At 44.4% G+C, this 21,306-nt stretch overlaps 1 protein-coding gene across 4 annotated transcripts; it reads right to left on the reverse strand.

The window, feature by feature from the left end:
• Positions 1-346: 346 nt before the first annotated feature.
• Positions 347-20,364, reverse strand: LOC106593073 (uncharacterized). 4 transcript variants are annotated; one of them, XM_045710227.2, is made up of 14 exons: positions 18,389-20,364; positions 18,120-18,206; positions 17,944-18,003; positions 17,599-17,752; positions 16,732-17,362; positions 10,838-11,358; positions 9,178-10,730; positions 8,875-9,027; positions 8,007-8,089; positions 7,584-7,733; positions 7,374-7,490; positions 6,923-7,016; positions 5,955-6,106; positions 347-5,839 (listed from the first exon to the last, which is right to left on the reverse strand). In XM_045710227.2, the coding sequence occupies exons 2-14, from the start codon at positions 18,165-18,167 to the stop codon at positions 5,629-5,631; spliced, it is 3,927 nt and encodes a 1,308-aa protein (XP_045566183.2). In that variant the 5' UTR covers positions 18,168-18,206; positions 18,389-20,364; the 3' UTR covers positions 347-5,628. The 4 variants fall into 4 exon arrangements, with proteins under 4 accessions (XP_045566183.2, XP_045566182.2, XP_045566180.2 ...); XM_045710226.2 differs by having other exon boundaries at positions 17,569-17,752; positions 18,588-20,363; XM_045710224.2 differs by having other exon boundaries at positions 17,569-17,752; positions 18,389-20,363.
• Positions 20,365-21,306: the final 942 nt, after the last annotated feature.

The following is a 21,306-nucleotide window of genomic DNA, read 5'->3' on the forward strand; positions in this document are numbered from 1 at the left end:
CATGGTAGACTCCTCCTCACCATTCTATCATCCCTGCATTCTGTCATTCAGGGACGACTGATACTACAGCAGTCATGTGTATATTCCACACCTAAACCTTTTGTGGAACACTTCCTTTATCATTTTCATTGACACAATGGGACCACTCTTGAGCTATGTAGCGAAGTCAGACTGTATCTGGGGAAGGGTAGTTTCAGGTGGAGTGATGATGTCGACGCTGGCCACACGGAGGCCATATACAGGCATTTCCACTTTGTCTTTGGTGTTTAACCGCTGCTCTTCAAAACAGAAACACTGGGAGGTGGAAAGAGATGTGCTTATTAAACATCAGAAAAAACAGACTCAATACGTTTTGATCACATCTTTACTAAAAATTGTATCGTTGTGAGGGATGTGGCAAAAGGAATGGAAAATAAGACTGGCTGCACAACCGATTGGTAAAAATACTGCAAATTGAGAAATCGTGACTAAAATGAAGAAACTACACTATGAAACAAAGATAAAAGACAAAGAATGATAGTAAAAAGCTTTGGAGCACATTCAATGACATTTTCAAAAAAAAGGCAAACTCAGTTGTATTTTTCAATGAATCAGATGGCTCATTCATCACAAAACCAACTGATATCACCAACTACTTTAATTATTTTTTCATTGGCAAGATTAGCAAATGTAGGCATAACATGACAACAACAAACGCTGACACTACACATACAAGTATATCTGACCAAATGTATGAAAGACAATAATTGTAACTGAATTCCGTAAACTGAGTGTGAAGAGGTGAAAAAAATATTGTTGTCTATCAACAATAACAAGCCACCGGGATCTGACAACTTGGATGGAAAATAACTGAGGATAATAGCGGACGATGTAGCCAAACCTATTTGCCAGATCTTCAATTTAAGCCTACTAGAAAGTGTGTTCCCTCAGGCCTGGAGGGAAGGAAAAGTCAATCCACCACCTAAACATTTACTTTTCTTATTTACAATAAGTGACTCCAAAATAACAAAATACATTATACACCATTCAGTTTCTGTTGGGAAAAACACAACCAAAACAAACTGCAAATGTATCCAACAAGTTCGTAGTCACAAGATTGATGTGGTCGGCTTTGCATGCTAGAATTATGAGGCCAACGACTAAACTTTTGACTACTTTAATAAACTATAAGTGAATTTGGCCAAATACTTCTTCAAATAGGCGAATTAGATACATAAACTGCTTTCATTTCTAAAACGGTATATATATGTAAATACCCCCCCCCCCCCCCCAAAACAAAGTGACATTCTGTACTGTCGCCTCATATGAAACATTTGATCTCAAATCCAAAATTCCAGAAAATAGAGCCACATTTAAGAAAAGGTATGGGATTTAATCCGATCGCGCTTTGTTCACAATGAACATTTAAAAGGCAATGTCCAATTTAAAAGGCAATGTCCAATTAAAGCATTGTGTGAGGTATAAAAACACTAAATATATTTAATAAAAATACCTGAAGTGAGGAGTTCCCTTTACATGTAGTATTGTTGCTTTACACTCGGACATTCAGAGACGGGACATATTATCGTGGCCCTGGTGGATTTTTAATATATATATATATATATATATATATATATTTAATGGTTGTATATAATACACATCGAGGTGAGGGTGATGGAAATGCATTTGGCAATTGACCTGCTTCTGCTCAATGGGTGGCACTGTGTGCTCTTTTCAAAGGATGGGTTCTGGTCTCTCCGGGGCTATGGGATCCAGGGGGTCGGGGGTGGTCTGCCGGGCATTGGGATGACAACCCAACTCGGGATGAGGAGGGCTTTTAGCGGGTGGAATAGTGGGGACCAATTGGAGGTTTACTTAGTAGCAATGCAAATATCATGGTACAGCTATATAGACACAAAATCATCATGTTACTTTTTAATGGTATGTTTAAAAACATTTATTTGATAAATAGAATTGAAACTTGTGTCTCATTATGATAAGTGGTGAAATAAGTATAGCCAGTTATAATTGTAATGGCCTAGCAGATAACAAAAGACTATCAGTATTTACCTGGCTAAAAGAGAAGGAATGTAATATCTATTGTTTACAGGAAACTCATTTACCAATTTTAAATTAAGTTTTGTAGAAAAGGGACAGGGGGGGCGAAATATATTTCTCCCATGGGCAAAGAAATTCAAAAGGGGTGATTACATTAATTAACAGTAATTTTGATCCAAATGTGCAAATTGTCCAAACAGATCATCAAGGTAGATGGATTATTTTAAATATGTTATTGGACAATAAACAGATATGGCTTATTAACTGATATGGTCCAAATAATGATGATCCAAGCTTCTTTGAAAATATTTATAAGAATTGATTAACTTTACAAGCAACACTGGACTCTATTATTGTGGGAGATTTTATTGAATCATGAATGCCATGGATATATTGGAATTAGTGGATATATGGAGGCTTAAATACCCTGACCTAGTGAGAGATACATGGCGGAGGCTTAATCAAGCTTGTCAACTTGATTACTTTCTTATGCCATTCTCTCTGGCACCAAAAGTTTAAGTGTTGATAGGAGACAGAATGCGGTCAGATCATCACATAATTGGCATAAATATTACTCTTACAGACTTACCACGTAGGCGAGGATATAGGAAATGTAATCAAAGCCTACTGGATAACTTGTTTATAACTAGGATAGAAGAATTTATAACAGATTTTTTCAGACATAAGATAGGTACAGCAGATCCCATTATTGTATGGGACACTTTTAAATGTGCCTTTAGAGGCCATGCAACTCAGTACTCATCTATAAAACAAAGGCAGTTTAGATCAAAAGAGTCCATATTAACAAAGGAAATTGAAGGACTAACAGTACAGTTAGATAGCAATAAAAACTATACCACAGCAACCAGACAGTTGAACCACGTCATTTATATGTAGGTACATATGGAACACAGACTCAGGAACCATGTCATTTATATGTAGGTACATATCCTGTTAGGGCTAGGGGGCAGTATTGACACGGCCGGATAAAAAACGTAGCCGATTTAATCTGGTTACTACTCCTGCCCAGAAACTAGAATATGCATATAATTATTAGCTTTGGATAGAAAACACTCCAAAGTTTCTAAAACTGTTTGAATGGTGTCTGTGAGTATAACAGAACTCATTTGGCAGGCCAAAACCTGAGAAGATTCCATGCAGGAAGTGCCCTGTCTGACATTTTCTTGCCCTTCTTGATTATCTCTATCCATTACAGAGGATCTCTGCTGTTACGTGACACTTCCTACGGCTCCCATGGGCTCTCAGAAGGCGGCAAAAAGCTGAATCGTGGCTTTGCAGGCTCTGGCTGAAAAAAAGTAGCGCGTTTGGGTAGTGGCTGGTTACAGTACATGCTTCGAAGTACGGTAATGTAATATTTACACATTTTTTGTCACGAAATGCGCCATGCTCGTGACCCTTATTTACACTTCGGATAGTGTCTTGAACGCACTAACAAAACGCCGCTATTTGGATATAACGATGGATTATTTTGGACCAAACCAACATTTGTTATTGAAGTAGCAGTCCTGGGAGTGCATTCTGACGAAGAACACCAAAGGTAATCAAACTTTTGTAATAGTAAATCGGAGCTTGGTCAGGGCTAAACTTGGTGGGTGTCTAAATAGCTAGCCGTGATGGCTGGGCTATGTACTCAGAATATTGCAAAATGTGCTTTCACCGAAAAGCCATTTTAAAATCAGACACCTCGATTGCACAAAGGAGTTCTGTATCTATAATTCTTAAAATAATTATGTTTTTTGTGAACGTTTATCGTGAGTAATTTAGTAAATTCACCGGAGGTTTGCGGGGGGTATGCTAGTTCTGAACGTCACATGCTAATGTAAAAAGCTGTTTTTTGATATAAATATGAACTTGATTGAACAAAACATGCATGTATTGTATAACATAATGTCCTAGGGTTGTCATCTGATGAAGATCATCAAAGGTTAGTGCTGCATTTAGCTGTGGTTTGGGTTTATGTGACACTATATGCTAGCTTGAAAAATGGGTGTCTGATTATTTCTGGCTGGGTACTCTGCTGACATAATCTAATGTTTTGCTTTCGTTGTAAAGCTTTTTTGAAATCGGACAGTGTGGTTAGATTAACGAGAGTCTTGTCTTTAAAATGGTGTAAAATAGTCATATGTTTGAGAAATTGAAGTAATAGCATTTCTAAGGTATTTGAAAATCGCGCCACGGGATTACACTGGCTGTTGCGTAGGTGGGACGATTTCGTCCCACCTAGCCCAGAGAGGATATGGAACACAGACTCATGAACCAGACAGTTGAACCACGTCATTTATATGTAGGTACATATGGAACACAGACTCAAGAACCATGTCATTTATATGTAGGTACATATGGAACACAGACTCATGAACCAGACAGTTGAACCCTGTCATTTATATGTAGGTACATATGGAACACAGACGCATGAACCCTGTCATTTATATGTAGGTACATATGAAACACAGACGCATGAACCATGTCATTTATATGTAGGTACATATGGAACACAGACGCATGAACCATGTCATTTATATTTAGGTACATATGGAACACAGACTCAGGAACCAGACAGTTGAACCATGTCATTTGGATGTGGTAGAAAGTGATTCAGAAGAATCAGAATCAAAATGTGATTCAGCACCAGAGAGGTCACGGTCGCAGGTGTTTACTACAAAGCAAGAGCAATGTGTTATCCAGCTAACTTGCCTAAATATTCTGAAATAACTTGTTTTATAGAAATATATAAAGTGCATGGCATAATAAAACAACCAAAAACACATATCTAAGTTTAGCTTTCTTAATGAACAAGAAAATCAATAGTTATTTCTGGTTGCTTATCAAAGTTAGTGCTCTAACTCATTGATCCTGCTATGTAGTATACCCTTCTGGGCTGCATTCAGCAGGACACGTTGGATAACCTCAGATAGAAATGTGTTTGGTAGAACAAACATGCCTCTCTGGCATGTATAACAGTAGTTCAGAGTGATCTATAGTGGGTCAGAATGGTCTATAGCGGTCTGTAGTAGTTCAGAGTGGTCTATGGTAGTTCAGAATGGTCTATAGCGGTCTGTAGTAGTTCAGAGTGGTCTATAGTGGGTCAGTTGTGGTTCAGAGAGGTCTATAGTGGTTCAGAGTGGTCTGTAGTAGTTCAGAGTAGTCTATAGTGGTCTGTAGTTGTTCAGAGTGGTCTATAGTGGTCTGTAGTTGTTCAGAGTGGTCTATAGTGGTCTGTAGTTGTTCAGAGTGGTCTATAGTAGATCAGAGTGGTCTATAGTGGTCTGTAGTTGTTCAGAGTGGTCTATAGTGGTTCAGAGTGGTATATAGTGGTCTGTAGTTCAGAGTGGTCTATAGTAGATCAGAGTGGTCTATAGTGGTCTGTAGTTGTTCAGAGTGGTCTGTAGTTGTTCAGAGTGGTCTATAGTGGTCTGTAGTTGTTCAGAGTGGTCTATAGTGGTCTGTAGTTGTTCAGAGTGGTCTATAGTGGTCTGTAGTTGTTCAGAGTGGTCTATAGTGGTTCAGAGTGGTATATAGTGGTCTGTAGTTCAGAGTGGTCTATAGTAGATCAGAGTGGTCTATAGTAGATCAGAGTGGTCTGTAGCGGTGTAAGCAGACGTCTCCATTGAGGTGTGCCGTCAGGACAGTTCCCTGCGCCCCCCAACGGGCGAGCTGACACCCCAGCTCTGGGAACCAGACCCCCTCCTGGCCCTGACGCCTCCCAAGCTGCCACACACACACGGAGCCAGACCGGAAAACCCCAACAACACTGGAGCCATGGACATCAACCTCCACCAGCCTAGGGAGAAAACACACACACACACACAGAATACACACACACCCACAAATGAGAGAGAGGTTAACACACAATTCCCTCTTCCTGCCAACTCTCCCCTTCCTCCTCCCCCTCTCACCTCCCGGTGCAGGCTTTGGGGAGGCCTAGTCTGGTTGCCAGGGCGACGGTGCCAGTCAGAGGGTTGGTGGCGACCAGCGAGAACAGAGCCCCTCCCTCTTCCTCCTCCACAGCACACAGGGACGGGTGTTGCAACAGGACAAACAGCACCCCCTGTAGGACGAATGGGGACATGACAAATCAAAAGTCATTCAAAGTGTCTTTCTCCAGGTCTCAACACACTTCACAGAATAAATAAATAAAAAATAAAAACAAGAAACAAACAATAAATCAGGACAACATCATGACTATACATACCATCACTATATCTACAAAGGTACCCCCGCACATTGACTCGGTACCGGTTCCCCCTGTATTTAGCCTCGTTATTGTTATGTAAATGTGCTCTTTTACTTTTTGATTGATTTGATCTTTTTTTTTTAACTTTCGTTTATTTAGTAAATATTTTATTAACCATTTCTTGAACAGCATTATTGGTTAAGGGCTTGTAAGTAAGCATTTCACGGTAAGGTCTACACACCTGTTGTATTCGGCGTGTGTCACAAATACAATTTGAGTTACACATTGACTGTCTCAATTCTCTGTACTCTCTGTTCACTTCCCTTCATGGATTTAGAAGGAAAGTAGTGGACACTCCCTCTAACCCATGGATGGGTTTTGGACAGTAATGATTTTAAATGTGTGTGGGAGAGAGTGCACATAGAGAAAGGGCAGAGAATTGTGTGGTTTGGGACGCAGACACTGGGAGGTTTCGTAGGACGGAATGGGACATGACAACATCATCACTATTCAGTCAAGGTGGGTGGAGGCTGTTGGTTAGACATGGGGAATAACATGGTGAGAATACACAAACAACGATCAGAAATTCTCCCATGTCCTGTAGGTTCTCTCACACATTATAGTAGGAACGAACACACTCTTCCTGGTACAGATACTACACACACACACACACACACACTAAATACGCACACTCACGCAGAGGGAGTATCCTCGGAGGCAGAGCGTATCCGTGAAACCATCTCCCAGAGTGATGCGCTGCAGCAGCTGCCCCGTCGTCACGTTCCTGACACACACACAGTTAACGGAGAAGATTCTCATTCAACTGTAAACAGGTTTGAGAAGGCATTTAGCAGATGCTCTTATCCAGAGAGAGACTTACAGTCAGTGCATTCCACTAAGATAGGTGAGAAAAGCACATATTACAGTCATTGGAAGTAAAAGCGTTCCTCGATTAAGCAGCTGTCTACAAAACCAGTGCAAGTGTCTTTGAAAACCTTTCAATCAGAGCATCCTGGTCCTGGGGACCTAAAGGGGTGTTTTTGCCCTAGAACTACACCACTTATTAAAATAACCTCATGGGCGCCCCCGTTTAGGTCCCCAGCACCAGGAAGCACTGAATTAGCTACGTTCTCTTGCTCACCACAGAACAACATGTCCGCCGTGGGTTGAGCCAATCAGAGCGTCAGTCTGTCCCTCCACCGCCGCCACGGTCCGCACGCGCTCAGTAGGACAGACCAAAGACAGGCAGCCCTGCAGCCTGAGAGAGGTCGGAGAGACAGAAACACAGACAGAGTACACACACAGCATTAACCATGCCAGACGAGAGAAAACCCTGGTCACCCGTGGTTACCTGCCATCCTGTGTCAGTGTGTAGACCTGCAGCGGGGTTGTGGCTACAGAGTAGGAGGAGCTAACCAGCCTTCGGTTGGACATGCCCACCACCATCTGGACCTCCCCCTCACACAGCACCGCCTGGGACAGACTAGAGCAGCACAGTACCCTACACACACAGAGATACATGTGCACACACACACACACACACACACACACACACACACACACCACACACACACACACACACACACACACACACACACACACACACACACACACACACACACACACACACACACACAAATATTAATAGAAACACTTACAGACGCATGAACACAGAGACAATCAAAGAAGAGGGAGAGAGAGGAGAAGGAAGAACAGGGAAGAAAAAGAGAGATGGTGAGTGGTAGCAGTGTGTGCGTGTGGGAGGGGGTAGTACCTGGCCTCTCTGATTTCCAGCTGGCCCAGAGTCACACACAGAAGTCCAGGAGCGTCCGGCACAGGAAACACTGACATCACTGACTTAAACACACACACAATGTACACTCACTGGAAAGTTTATTAGGTACACCCATTTAGTACCGGTCAGACCCCCCATGGCACCCAGAACAGTCTGAATTATTCGGGGTATTCTACAAGGTGTGGGAAACGTTCCACAGGGATGTTGGTCCATGCTGACGTGATGTCATCACGCAGTTGCTGCTGATTGGACGGCGGTACATTCATGCCAGCAACAGCCCGTTACATTTCATCCCACAGATGCTCTATAGGGTTGAGGTCTGGGGACTGACCAGGCCACTCAAGTAAACTGAACTTGCTGTCATGTTCCAGGCGATGTTTTTCCACTCCTCTTGACCAGTGTTGGTGACGGTGTGCCCACCGGAGCAGCTTATTCTTGTTTTAAGCTGATAGGAGTGGAACCCGGTGTGGTCGTCTGCTGCAATAGCCAATCAATGACAAGGATCCACGAGTTGTGTGTTCTGAGATGCCGTTCTGCGCTGTTATTTGTCTGTTTGCAGCCCGCCTGTTAGTTTGCACGATTCTTGTCACTCTCCTACTCCTTCAAGGGTTTTTCTTTATTTGGTCTATTTTCTACATTGTAGAATAATAGTAAAGACATCAAAACTATGAAATAACACATATGGAATCATGTAGTAACCAAAAAAAGGGTAAACAAATCAAAAGAGAGAATGCTAAGAGTGTGCAAAGCTGTCATCAAGGCAAAGGGTTGATACTTTGAAGAATCTCAAATATAAAATATGTTTGTTTTTATATTGATCTGTTTAAGACACACAACACAAAGTTACTTCTATGAAGGTCCAGGTGTGCAGTCGTCTCCAGTGTGGGGGGTTGGTCTGACCCCAAACACACACCTCCCACTCTCCTGCCACCGCTACACATACACCTACTGACAGCCACGACACACAGCACACATCCACCAGGCTGCCTCCTGCAGGGGTCTACACACACACACACACACACACACACACACACACACACACACACACACACACACACCAGATTATTATTACACACACAGACATTCTCTGAAGTGAGTTGTGACATGGATGTTGAAATACACAACAATGGCTTGACATCACAGTACTGACCTTCAGTGTGTGAGAGAACATTAAGACACCCTCTGTCATCCCATCCCTCTTCTCTTCTTTCTTCCTCCACGCTCTCTCCTCCTCCCCTTCTCCTCTCTCCTCTGTGGCCTGTCTGGTTGAGTGGAGAGAGGGAGCTGGCTGGCAAAGAGGCTGGGTAGGGGGCAATGGAGGGGGTGTATTTGGGTTTGGAGGGAGAGATTGAGGCAGTAGTAGAGGAGTGGGAGGGAGCAAAAGTTGGGGCAGGGAATCAACCAGGCTGAGGTGGCAGGGAGCGAGGGAGGGAGGGGAGGTGGAGAGAGGGATGGCAGGAGAGGGGCAGGGAGAGAGGGAGGGCGGAGAGAGGGCTTGGGTGGAGGGACTAGAGGGGAAGGGGAGGGTCAGAGTGGGGGGGCAGGGAGGGCAGGAGAGGGGGAGGGTCAGAGAGGGGGGGCAGGGAGGGCAGGAGAGGGGGAGGGTCAGAGAGGGGGGGCAGGGAGGGCAGGAGAGGATGTGAGTCACCGCCTCTAAAGAAGATAATGGGGAGCTGTCAGGGAGGGAGAGGGGTATGTTGGGGTTAGGGGTCAAGGGGTTAGGGGTCATCCCTAAGGAAGGTAAGGGGGGACTGGAGGAGAGGGGAAGGGAGAGGGTCTGTCCGCGAGGGGTGTGGCTGGTTAGTGAGGGGCTAAGGAGGAGCAGCGAGGGGCTGGGGGGGACAGCACACTCTACATCTGTCTCCGTCCGGAGGGAAGGGCACTCAGTAGTGCACACGGATGGACATTTGGTAAGGCACTCGACAGAGAACTTCGTAGGACACGTAGAAAGGCACTTAGTCTTTGTGTGGAAGGATGGACACTCGGGAGGGCACTCGGTCTTTGTTTCAGTTTGAAGGGAAGGGCACTCAGTAGTGAGTCGGCCTGTCTGCTGGTCTACTGAAGGAAAGTCTATAGACTGGCCAACTAAAACGGTAAGCTGATGGCCTATAGGCTGGTCTACAGGATGGTCTGTAGACTGATGGCCTATAGGCTGGTCTGTAGACTGATGGCCAGTAGGCTGGTCTACAAGGTGGTCTGTAGACTGATGGCCTATAGGCTGGTCTACAAGGTGGTCTGTAGACTGGCAAACTGAATGGTACTCTGAATGGAGGTCTGTAGAATGGTCTAGTGCGTCTGTAGACTGCTGGCCTATTGGGTGGTCTATAAGATGCTGGCCTATAGATCTGTCTATAGACTGTTCTACCGGAGTGACACAGTCTGTGACTGGAGGGGTGAGGCTGAGAGGGAGGGGCTCAGGCGTAGGCGCTTTAGACATCAGACCGCCTGTGTCGCCGTGGAGACCGTGGACCGAGCCTCTGCTGCGGCGACGACGCATGTTGTAAGGTGAGAAGGGTTCCGGTTCTGGGACGGCGACGGCAGACGAGGCGCGAAGCTTCTGGAGCTTTAGCTGTCCGAACTGGTCGTCGGGGAGATGGAAATCCTGGAGGTCAAAGGTTGAGATGACGCGGCCCAGACTCCCAGGGTGCACTGCTGGTCCTCCAGGGGAGAGGGAGGAGGGCAGGAGGAGAGACCACACACTCTCTCCACACACACACAGAACACGAGTGAAAGGATGAAAATGTTAGTTAATAATTGAAGTCACAGTGAAACGTAACAGCCTTCAGATACACCACACTGCTCAGTCCCACCTTTGCTCTGCTTTGGTGTGTGAATGAGGGGAGACACACAGCTCCTTCTGAAGATGGGATAAAACTGTTCCTCCACACCTCCAGAGAGAGGCCAGCGCTCTGGACATCCACCCCCAGGGAGAGGCTGTGAGGCTGGGCTAATAGCGGCCGGGGTCTGGGTGTTGTCTGGGCCTGGTGCTGGAGGATCTGAGTCCAAACTTAGAGAGCGGCCCAGTCTCGGCCTCCTTCCTCTCCTCCTCCGACCTCTGATAGGCCGAACACTGCAGGCTCTGGAAGGTAAACGCTCACTCTGATTGGTCCCTGACTCAGAGGTAAGCATCTGATTGGCTGATGGCTCCTCGACCGGTGTGCGATTGGTCGGTGAGTTTGAGGTCAGTTGACTTGAGCACTGGCGGTGATTGGAGGGTTGTGCTAGTGAGTCGGAGTGTGAAGTTGAGAGTGAGTGTGGGTTAGACATCCGGCCCCTGCTCCTTCTGTGGCGCCCCCTGTTGAGTTGGTTCAGAATGACAGCCTGCAGGTCTCTGAAAGTAGCATTAACAAAACATGTTACATTAGATTTGTTAACCACAGACGAGACGGAGTAGGCTCACATTCAAATTACTGATACGGCGTTCAGTTGACGGTGGTGGAAAACGCTAAATGATGGAATTTCACGTGGACGAATGGTTATGCATCCCTCCAATAGAGTTCCAGACACTTAAAGAATCTTTACCAAGGCGCATTTGAAGCAGTTCTGGTGGCTCGTGGTGTCCACAAAGCTTTATGTTGGCGTTCCCTTTGTTTTACCTATAATACAGTGCATTCATCAAGTATTCAGACCCCTTGACTTTTTCCACACTTTTTGTTACGTTACAGCTAGAGTTGAAACGGTATGAACATTTCATATCACTATTATAGTGACCAAAATGATCACGGTTATCAGTATTGTCAGTGTTAACTGTATTGTCAGTATTATTGCAGTTATCAGTATTATCTGTATGGTCAGTATTATCGCGGTTATCAGTACTATCAGTATTATCAGGGTATTGTTAAGATGTGCTGGAAATGTTCAAAATGTACTGATACACTGAAAACATTTCAAGGTTTATATTGAAAACCAACAAACAACAAACACAATTAGCAGCACTATGCACTTTTTAAAATAATATCATTAACATTAAAGATGGTGCCATGTGGCCATGCACTAAGTTTCCTTAAGGTTGTGTTCATTAAAACCTGCACTAAGTAAGCAAATCAAAATGTCCATATAAAAGCAACACAAGTAAAGCAATGTGCATGTAAGAACAATACAACCATATGTAAACACATCCAATGTGCAGGTGATAACATTAAAATAACACAATATGTAAACAAATCAAAAAGAACAACACTGATTGTATGTCCGTTCTCTCCTTCATAAAGAAACAAGGTGCTGCTGGCCTAACATCCTGTATATATGTTCTCTCCTTCATAAAGAAACAAGGTGCTGCTGGCCTAACATCCTGTATGTATGTTCTCTCCTTCACAAAGAAACAAGGTGCTGCTGGCCTAACATCCTGTATGTATGTTCTCTCCTTCATAAAGAAACAACATCCTGTATGTATGTTCTCTCCTTCATAAAGAAACAACATCCTGTATGGATGTTCTCTCCTTCATAAAGAAACAACATCCTGTATGCATGTTCTCTCCTTCATAAAGAAACAAGGTGCTGCTGGCCTAACATCCTGTATGTATGTTCTCTCCTTCATAAAGAAACAACATCCTGTATGTATGTTCTCTCCTTCATAAAGAAACAACATCCTGTATGTATGTTCTCTCCTTCATAAAGAAACAACATCCTGTATGTATGTTCTCTCCTTCATAAAGAAACAAGGTGCTGCTGGCCTAACATCCTGTATGTATGTTCTCTCCTTCATAAAGAAACAAGGTGCTGCTGACCTAACATCCTGTATGTATGTTCTCTCCTTCATAAAGAAACAACATCCTGTATGTATGTTCTCTCCTTCATAAAGAAACAAGGTGCTGCTGGCCTAACATCCTGTATGTATGTTCTCTCCTTCATAAAGACAACCCCAACATCCTGTATGTATGTTCTCTCCTTCATAAAGAAACAACATCCTGTATGTATGTTCTCTCCTTCATAAAGAAACAACATCCTGTATGTATGTTCTCTCCTTCATAAAGAAACAACATCCTGTATGTATGTTCTCTCCTTCATAAAGAAACAACATCCTGTATGTATGTTCTCTCCTTCATAAAGAAACAACATCCTGTATGTATGTTCTCTCCTTCATAAAGAAACTACATCCTGTATGTATGTTCTCTCCTTCATAAAGAAACATACATCCTGTATGTATGTTCTCTCCTTCATAAAGAAACAACATCCTGTATGTATGTTCTCTCCTTCATAAAGAAACAACATCCTGTATGTATGTTCTCTCCTTCATAAAGAAACTACATCCTGTATGTATGTTCTCTCCTTCATAAAGAAACTAACATCCTGTATGTATGTTCTCTCCTTCATAAAGAAACAACATCCTGTATGTATGTTCTCTCCTTCATAAAGAAACAACATCCTGTATGCATGTTCTCTCCTTCATAAAGAAACAACATCCTGTATGTATGTTCTCTCCTTCATAAAGAAACAAGGTGCTGCTGGCCTAACATCCTGTATGTATGTTCTCTCCTTCATAAAGAAACAAGGTGCTGCTGGCCTAACATCCTGTATGTATGTTCTCTCCTTCATAAAGAAACAAGGTGCTGCTGGCCTAACATCCTGTATGCATGTTCTCTCCTTCATAAAGAAACAAGGTGCTGCTGGCCTAACATCCTGTATGTATGCATCTTTGTTCACTTGAAACTGAAATGTAAAAAATGTCAACATATTTACATTGTCCGGTTTAAGTCGTAATCTGCGAGGGGAGACAATGTGCCCGCTGGCACTGAACACGCTCTCTGATGGCACGCTGGTTGCTGGGATGCACAAAAGCTTCTGCTGCCTTGAGGTAATCCTTCTCAGCAACCCAGCCAGGCCTTTCCCCTCCGATGCAGCTGTGGGGGTGTTGGAGGTGCTGCTGGTGCTTTGTGGTTCTTCCCTGACTTGTGCAGCTGCCAGCTTCAAGGCCTCCTGGACACGGCTGTCAGTGTCAACTTTTGCAGCCTCAGGCTCATCTAACAAGCTCCTTTTGAAGCAGGGGTCAATGAAACAAGGCATGTGCATGACTCTTTGCCTTCTCGGTGTATCTGTTGTTAAGGTCTTCTCTCATTACCCTTTTCATCTCCTTGGTCAGGGATGGCTCCGTATCCGTTTCCACCAGAACATCACGGGTGATGTGGTCCAGGACATATTCTCAAAACTCTCTGATGTTGTGAGCTGAGTGATCTTCTGGGAAGAACTGTGTTTCCAGGCAGTTTGATTCCTGTTGCCAGTTTGGGGTGAGGTAATGGATAGTGAAGCTGATGTAGGGTTAACCACCACCTGCTTTCACTGGTCCAGAGGTCAGTAGTTGGTCCAGAGGTCAGTAGTTGCAGCGAACCATGTGCCTTGAGCCAAACTTTTTCCAACATCGGCTTTAACCTGGTTGTACAGGTTTGGGATTTCAGTCTTAGAAAATAATGTTGGTGATGGCACTTTGTAGTGAGGCACAGCAACCTTCATCAGCCTCAGAAATCCAGGCCTCTCAACAATATGAAATGGCATGTCCTTTGCAATGTAATATGAAAGGGCTGCAGTGAGGTCTTGAGCATGTTTTGACGTGGGTGCATAAGCAGCCTGCCTATTAAATGCTTGCAAGTTAGACAGACAAACCATGACATTTCCCCCAATCCCAAAGTCCCCACATCATGCATTGAGCTAAAAGTTAACTTACCTTGCATTCGCTATAAAGTAGTGGGTGGTGGTCACGAAGATGACTCGAGAGATTTGAAGTGTTGCCCCCTTTCGCAGCAATTATTTTGTTGCATGTTCTGCAGACAGGGTGACCATCTTCGATTAAGTTTCCCTCAGCACCCTTGTAAAACCCAAAATACAACCACAGTTCAGATTTGGTCCTCTTAGAAGGCTGAAAAATCTCCAGAGCGCCGTCACTGCCTTCCGCCATGTTTTCACACAAAACAAAACCCACGTTGCAACTGCACCTGCATCAGACTGTTGCTAACTTTGGTTGATGCTGGACAGTATTTACCACAAGTTTTGCAAACCGCGGTAATCAAACACGGTTTTAATGATAATATAAATTTGAAACGATAATACTAACCGCCGGGAATTTTACAGTGGTTAATCGTGAAACCGGTAACCGTTTCATGCCTAGTTACAGCCTTACTCTAAAATGTATTAAATCATTTCCCCCCCCCACCCTCATCAATCTACACACAATATCCCATAAAGACAAAGCAAAAACTGGTTTAGACATTTTTCTACATTTCTATAAAACATTAAAAAAAAAAAATTGATATCACATTTACATAAGTATTCAGACCCTTTACTCAGTACTTCGTTGAAGCACCTGTGGCAGCGATTACAGCCTCACATCTCCATGGCACATCTGTATTTGGGGAGTTTATCCCATTCTTCTCTGCAGATCCTCTCAAGCTCTAGCAGGTTGGATGGGGAGCATCGCTGCACAGCTATTTTCAGGTCTCTCCAGGGATGTTCGATCGGGTTCAAGTCCGGGCTCTGGCTGGGCCACTCAATGACATTCAGAGACTTGTCCCGAAGCCACTCCTGTGTTGTCTTGGCTGTGTGCTTAGGGTCATTGTCCTGTTGGAAGGTGAAGCTTCAACCCAGGCTGAGGTCCTGAGCGCTCTGGAGCAGGTTTTCATCAAGGATCTCTGTATTTTGCACCGTTCATCTTTCCCTCCATCCTGACTAGTCTTCCAGTTCCTGCAGCTAAAACACATCCCTTCAACATGATGCTACCACCACCATGCTTCAGCATAGGGATGATGCCAGGTTTCCTCCAGACGTGATGCTTGGCATTCAGGCAAAATAGTTGAAACTTGGTTTCATAAGACCAGAAAATCTTGTTTCTCATGGTCTGAGAGTCCTTTAGGTGCCTTTTGGCAAACTCCTAGCAGGCGGTCGTGCCTTTTACTGAGGAGTGGCTTCCATCTGCCACTCTACTATAAAGGCCTGATTGGTGGAGTGATGCAGAGATGGTTGTCCTTCTGGAAGGTTCTCCCATCTCCACAGAGGAACTCTGGAGCGTTGTCAAAGCTTGGTCACCACCCTGACCAAGGCCCTTCTCCCCCGACTGCTCAGTTTGGCCGGGCGGCCAGCTATAGAAAGAGTCTTGGTGGTTCCAAACTTCTTCCATTTAAGAATGATGGAGGACACCGTTCTTGGGGACCATCAATGCTGCAGAAATGTTTTGGTACCCTTCCCTGGATCTGTGCCTCAACACAATCCTGTCACAGAGCTGCACAGGCAATTACTTCGACCTCATGGCTTGGTTTTAGCACTTCTGGACCCCACAAGAATAGTTCTTTATTTTAATCTTATTATTATCTATCCTGATGCCTAGTCACTTTACCCTGCCTTCATGTACATACAGTATCTACCTCGTACCTCTGCACAGTGATCTGGTACTGGTACTCCCTGTATATAGATGCAGTGATCTGGTACTGGTACTCCCTGTATATAGCTGCACAGTGACCTGGTACTCCCTGTATATAGCTTAATTCTTCTGTATTTTATTCCTTGTGTTACTATTTGTATTTTTCTTATGTTATTTTTAACTGTGCATCATTGGGAAGGGCTTTCAAACTTTTATTTGATTATTGGTCTAAAAAGGAGCTAAAACAGCCAATTTCATCATGAAATGGTTTGTGATACAAATGTAAAAAGCATATCAAACATCCTTAGAGTACAATACAATCAAGTATAACAACAACAGATATTAAAGGTGACCACTAACCTGTGGCTCTGTGAAGAGGCCATGCGTCTTGTTGTTCTGATGTAGTATTCTACAGGGAACGGCAGACCTTCCACCAGAGTGCACGAGTCCAGGACCCCCCCAGTGTTACACAACCCAACAGCCCCTAACACGGAGGCTCCCACAGCTCCTGAATCACCTCCCTCTTCTCTCTCTCCATCTCTCCTCAGGTTCACCCCTTCCTTCTCTCTCTCCTTCTGTCCATATGTCCTCTGTTCTTCTCTCTCCTCTCCATCTCTCTGTTTCATTGCCTCTTTATCTGGAGTTTCCCTCTCATTCTCCTCCCTCTCTAGCTCTTTCTTCTCACCCTCCTTCTCTTCCCCCATCTTTCTCTTCTCTCCGTCCTCTTCTTTCTCTGTCCGTGCGTCCAGCTCCAGCCCGTCCTCGCTGGTCTCTGTGTCGTACCTCCCCTCTGCCCCCTCGCCCCTCCCCGTCCGCTCCCAGCACAGCCGGCTTCTCCGTGACCTCAGCCGGAGGGAGTGGCTTCGTCTGTGAGGGTTAAGGTCAGGTGTCCGAGGGCAAGAGTTATCGACAGGGATGAGGAAGCGGATGGACGGACTCCTCCGCCTGGTGTTCTCAGATTCCACCGGACACGATGCCACCACAGTCGAGTCTGCACACATACACTACAACGTCATTTCCAATACACATTACAACCTGGATATAACCTGAACATACATACACACTACGACATAATTTACAATACACATTACAACCTGAACACACACACACACTACAACCTTAATAATATAATAGCGGTAATATGCTAAGGTCACAAAACTCTTTACAGCACTTAGTTTCTAATACAGGCAGACAGACCTCCAGCGGGGCCTAGCGGTAAGGCTGAACCTGGGGCTGTCCTAGCAGGGCTACCAAGGGAGAGGGGGGGTAGAGCTGGGTTGGGAAAGGTGTTGGCTGGGACTGGGTCTGTCTGGTCCTGAAGGTTCTGCTCAGAGATCCGGCTCCTCACATGCTTCCGCACGGCATCTGAACGCTCAGCTCGCTGTGTGTGTATAGGGGGGATAATGTACATCAATGTGGTCAAACACGTGCAGTATCACACAACACAGATATCAGTCATGATTGTGGTGTTTACTACACAAACTACTAACCCACCAGTGCATACACCCCCCCACACACACCTGCTATCGCCTTTACACACCTGCTATCGCCTTTACACACCATATCTCTCACCTGTAATCTCTGAACTGTCCTGGAGTACTCCCTCTGTAGCAAGGCCAGTTTCCGCCTCAACTGGGGAGGGACACACACACACTTATCATGCTACTTGAGAAGGAAGGTAGACATAGCTACATGACATTTTAAGACCGCTTACACAGGGCCCCACTATATGTAAACAATACACCTACCTCCTCCTTGTCATCGCAATGGAGCACGCTCTCCAAATTATCCTCCATTCTTGTCACGCGATCCTAACGGTCACCTTTGACAGTTAGCTAAAACACAAGAGGTTTTCAAAAATAAACTATAGATTTAGCAAGCGAACAAGAATCATACCTAGCGTTAGCTGACAAACTAGCTAGTTAGCTAACTAGTGTTAGCTGACAAACTACTGTAACGTTAACTACCTCACATTTTCAGAATAGTAGCTAGTAGCTAACTATTTGATAAAACGTACCATTCAAAGCCTTTTGTTTCTGTATTTATCGGCGTCAATATGCTAGCTAGTCACGTTTTTTTGGGGGGGGACAGGAAGAATTCCAATCCAGTCGCTGTTTTTTCTGGTTCAATCAATGAACTAAGCAGACCAGACCCAGCTGCTATCGCATTGGTGTCTATGGGAGCGCCACCCTTTTAAGCAGACCGTAAATTGATACCTTTTTTAAACGGCCTGAGTGAACTCCATTTATTTCTCCACCATTTTTGTCCAAACTCTCCCGCGACTTCACGGTCCAGACAAGACCAATGGATAACCGAAAATGCAACAGCCGGTTGACCGACTGCTTCTCAGGAAGGAATGCTGGCTGGCGAGGGTGGAGTATATCTTCTTCTTTGGCATCATGGCGTTCACACATTTTGTTTGTGCATACCGCCACCTACTGGGCGATAGTGTGTGTTCAATCACGTTACATTTGTGATACAAACAGAGGGAGAAAAAAATTGGCCACCAACCAACCCGACACCTGTATAGCACAGAGGAGGCTGGTGGGAGGAGGACGGGCTCATTGTAATGGCTGGAATGGAATAAATGGGACGTTATCAAACATATAGAAACCACAGCTTGTTTGAATACTACACAATGAGTACATACTATTAGTTAATTTTAGGATACTGTAAACGAAGGATACTAGCACTTTGCCTGTCTACTGGAAGTTGATGCTGTTGCTATGCAACTTCTTGCTAGCTTGTTAGCATAACAAATAACTAGCTGACATTTGACGATTTTGGGTGTGTTTGTCAATTCAATCTGGAGTGCCAGAGTGCGCTCTGGGCCTTTTCGTAAATCAGGAGTACGGTGAGTTCTGACCTCACAATGGCAGTCAAGCACCCAAGCTAACTGGTTAGCTATTTCCAGACACAAATGAGAGAACACCTCACTCTGACCATTTTACTTACCCTAGCAGAGCTGGTTAGGCTGTTTTCATGTTATCCTGAGCGTTGGTGAATGTAACTGTGCTACTGGAAACAATTTAATTACGCTTTTTTTTTGGCCTACTTTTATTAACACCGGCCATATATTCAATATATTCAAGGTGTTGAGCTGCACACTCAAACAAGAGTGCTCTGAAATCGGAGTAGATAGCCAGAATTATGTATTCGATGTATTAGTAGCCAACTAACATACAGGTACGTACTGATGTAATGCTATGCGGTTCGTAAGGATAGCTTAGCTAACAAATTGTCAGCCAACATAACGTGTAACTTATTTGACAAGTCATTACTTTATTACATTACTCAACATTTTCTTAACATTTGTCATAATTGGTTAAAGCAATGAATTTGTATCCGCTCTCATCAGACTTCGGCTGCATATTTTATTTAATTTTCTTCAAATCTGAAAACATTGTGAAGCCACGCCTATTTTCGGAAGAATTGCATTATGGGCCCTAAAAGCACGGAAATAGTGTCCACTGCTTGTATAGTTCCTATTTTGGCAAATTTAGTACGACATCTGGGAACTTTTAGCATACTAACTATATCCATACTATGACCAAAAAACATACTACATACTCAATTTACATCGCAAATAGTATGGTTAGTGCGGTTAGTATGAGTATTCGAACAAAGCTCACGTTTGACTCCGTTCCCTTTATTCCAGTCCAGCCATTACAATGAGCCCGTCCTGCTATAGCTCCTCCCACCAGCCTCCACTGGTATCCCACAATTTCATATAAATCTCATTAACATATAAAACTCTTCTTTAGTAAAATGTCATACACCCATGTAATTCATTCGTTCATCCACCTCTGGCCTGCTGGCCCCCCTACCTCTGAGGAAGCACAGTTCCCGCTCAGCCCAGTCAAAACTGTTCGCTGCTCTGGCACCCCAATGGTGGAACAAGCTCCCTCACGACGCCAGGACAGCGGAGTCAATCACCACCTTCCGGAGACACCTGAAACCCCACCTCTTTAAGGAATACCTAGGATAGGATAAAGTAATCCTTCTAACCCCCCCCTCCCCCCCCTTAAAAGATTTAGATGCACTATTGTAAAGTGGTTGTTCCACTGGATATCATAAGGTGAATGCACCAATTTGTAAGTCGCTCTGGATAAGAGCGTCTGCTAAATGACTTAAATGTAATGTAAATGTAATTCCCTGCAGCTTCCACTTCCACTCATTAAAAACCTACTAGCCCATTCAACTACTTTGACAATATCTGCTCCTGCACCATGCCAACGGCCTGGGAGGACGGGACACTACCTCTCAACACACCCTGGAACTCTTTGGAAGTCAAATCTCGTTCACTCCCTCCCTCCCTCCCTCCCTCCCGCTCTCTAGACTGACACCCCTCCCTCACTCTCTAGACTGACACCCCCTCCCTCCCTCCCTCTCTCTCTAGACTGACACCCCTCCCTCTCTCTAGACTGACACCCCTCCCTCACTCCCTCTCTCTAGACTGACACCCCTCCCTTCATCGCTCTCTCTAGACTGACACCCCTCTCTCTAGACTGACACCCCTCTCTCCCTAGACTGACACCCCTCTCTCCCTAGACTGACACCCCTCCCTCTGTCTCTCTCTAGACGACACCCACCCCTCCCTCCCTCTCTAGACTGACACCCCTCCCTCTAGACTGACAACAAAGTCCTTTCCCATTATTGATGTGTATTCTATTAACTATCTGTGTTGATTGTTGTGTGTGTTTTAGTGTTATCTTGTCCACAGACTTATTACAGTGTAAGGAAACCAGTATGTCATTTTGTTATTAGGGTGAACTAACTTTCTTAAAACTACGTCTTTGTTGATTGTAATTGTGTGTTATCATAATCTGATGGCTCATAGAAATTGTTACTTTGTTACTTTTTTAAATTGTGTCTTTTCCACAGCAGTACAAGTGAAAAATAAAAAAATCTGTACTCACAGAAATATCCTTTATG

The sequence above is a fragment of the Salmo salar genome, chromosome 02 (assembly GCF_965601325.2).
Source record: "Salmo salar chromosome 02, fSalSal1, whole genome shotgun sequence".
Taxonomy (NCBI): Eukaryota; Metazoa; Chordata; class Actinopteri; order Salmoniformes; family Salmonidae; genus Salmo; species Salmo salar.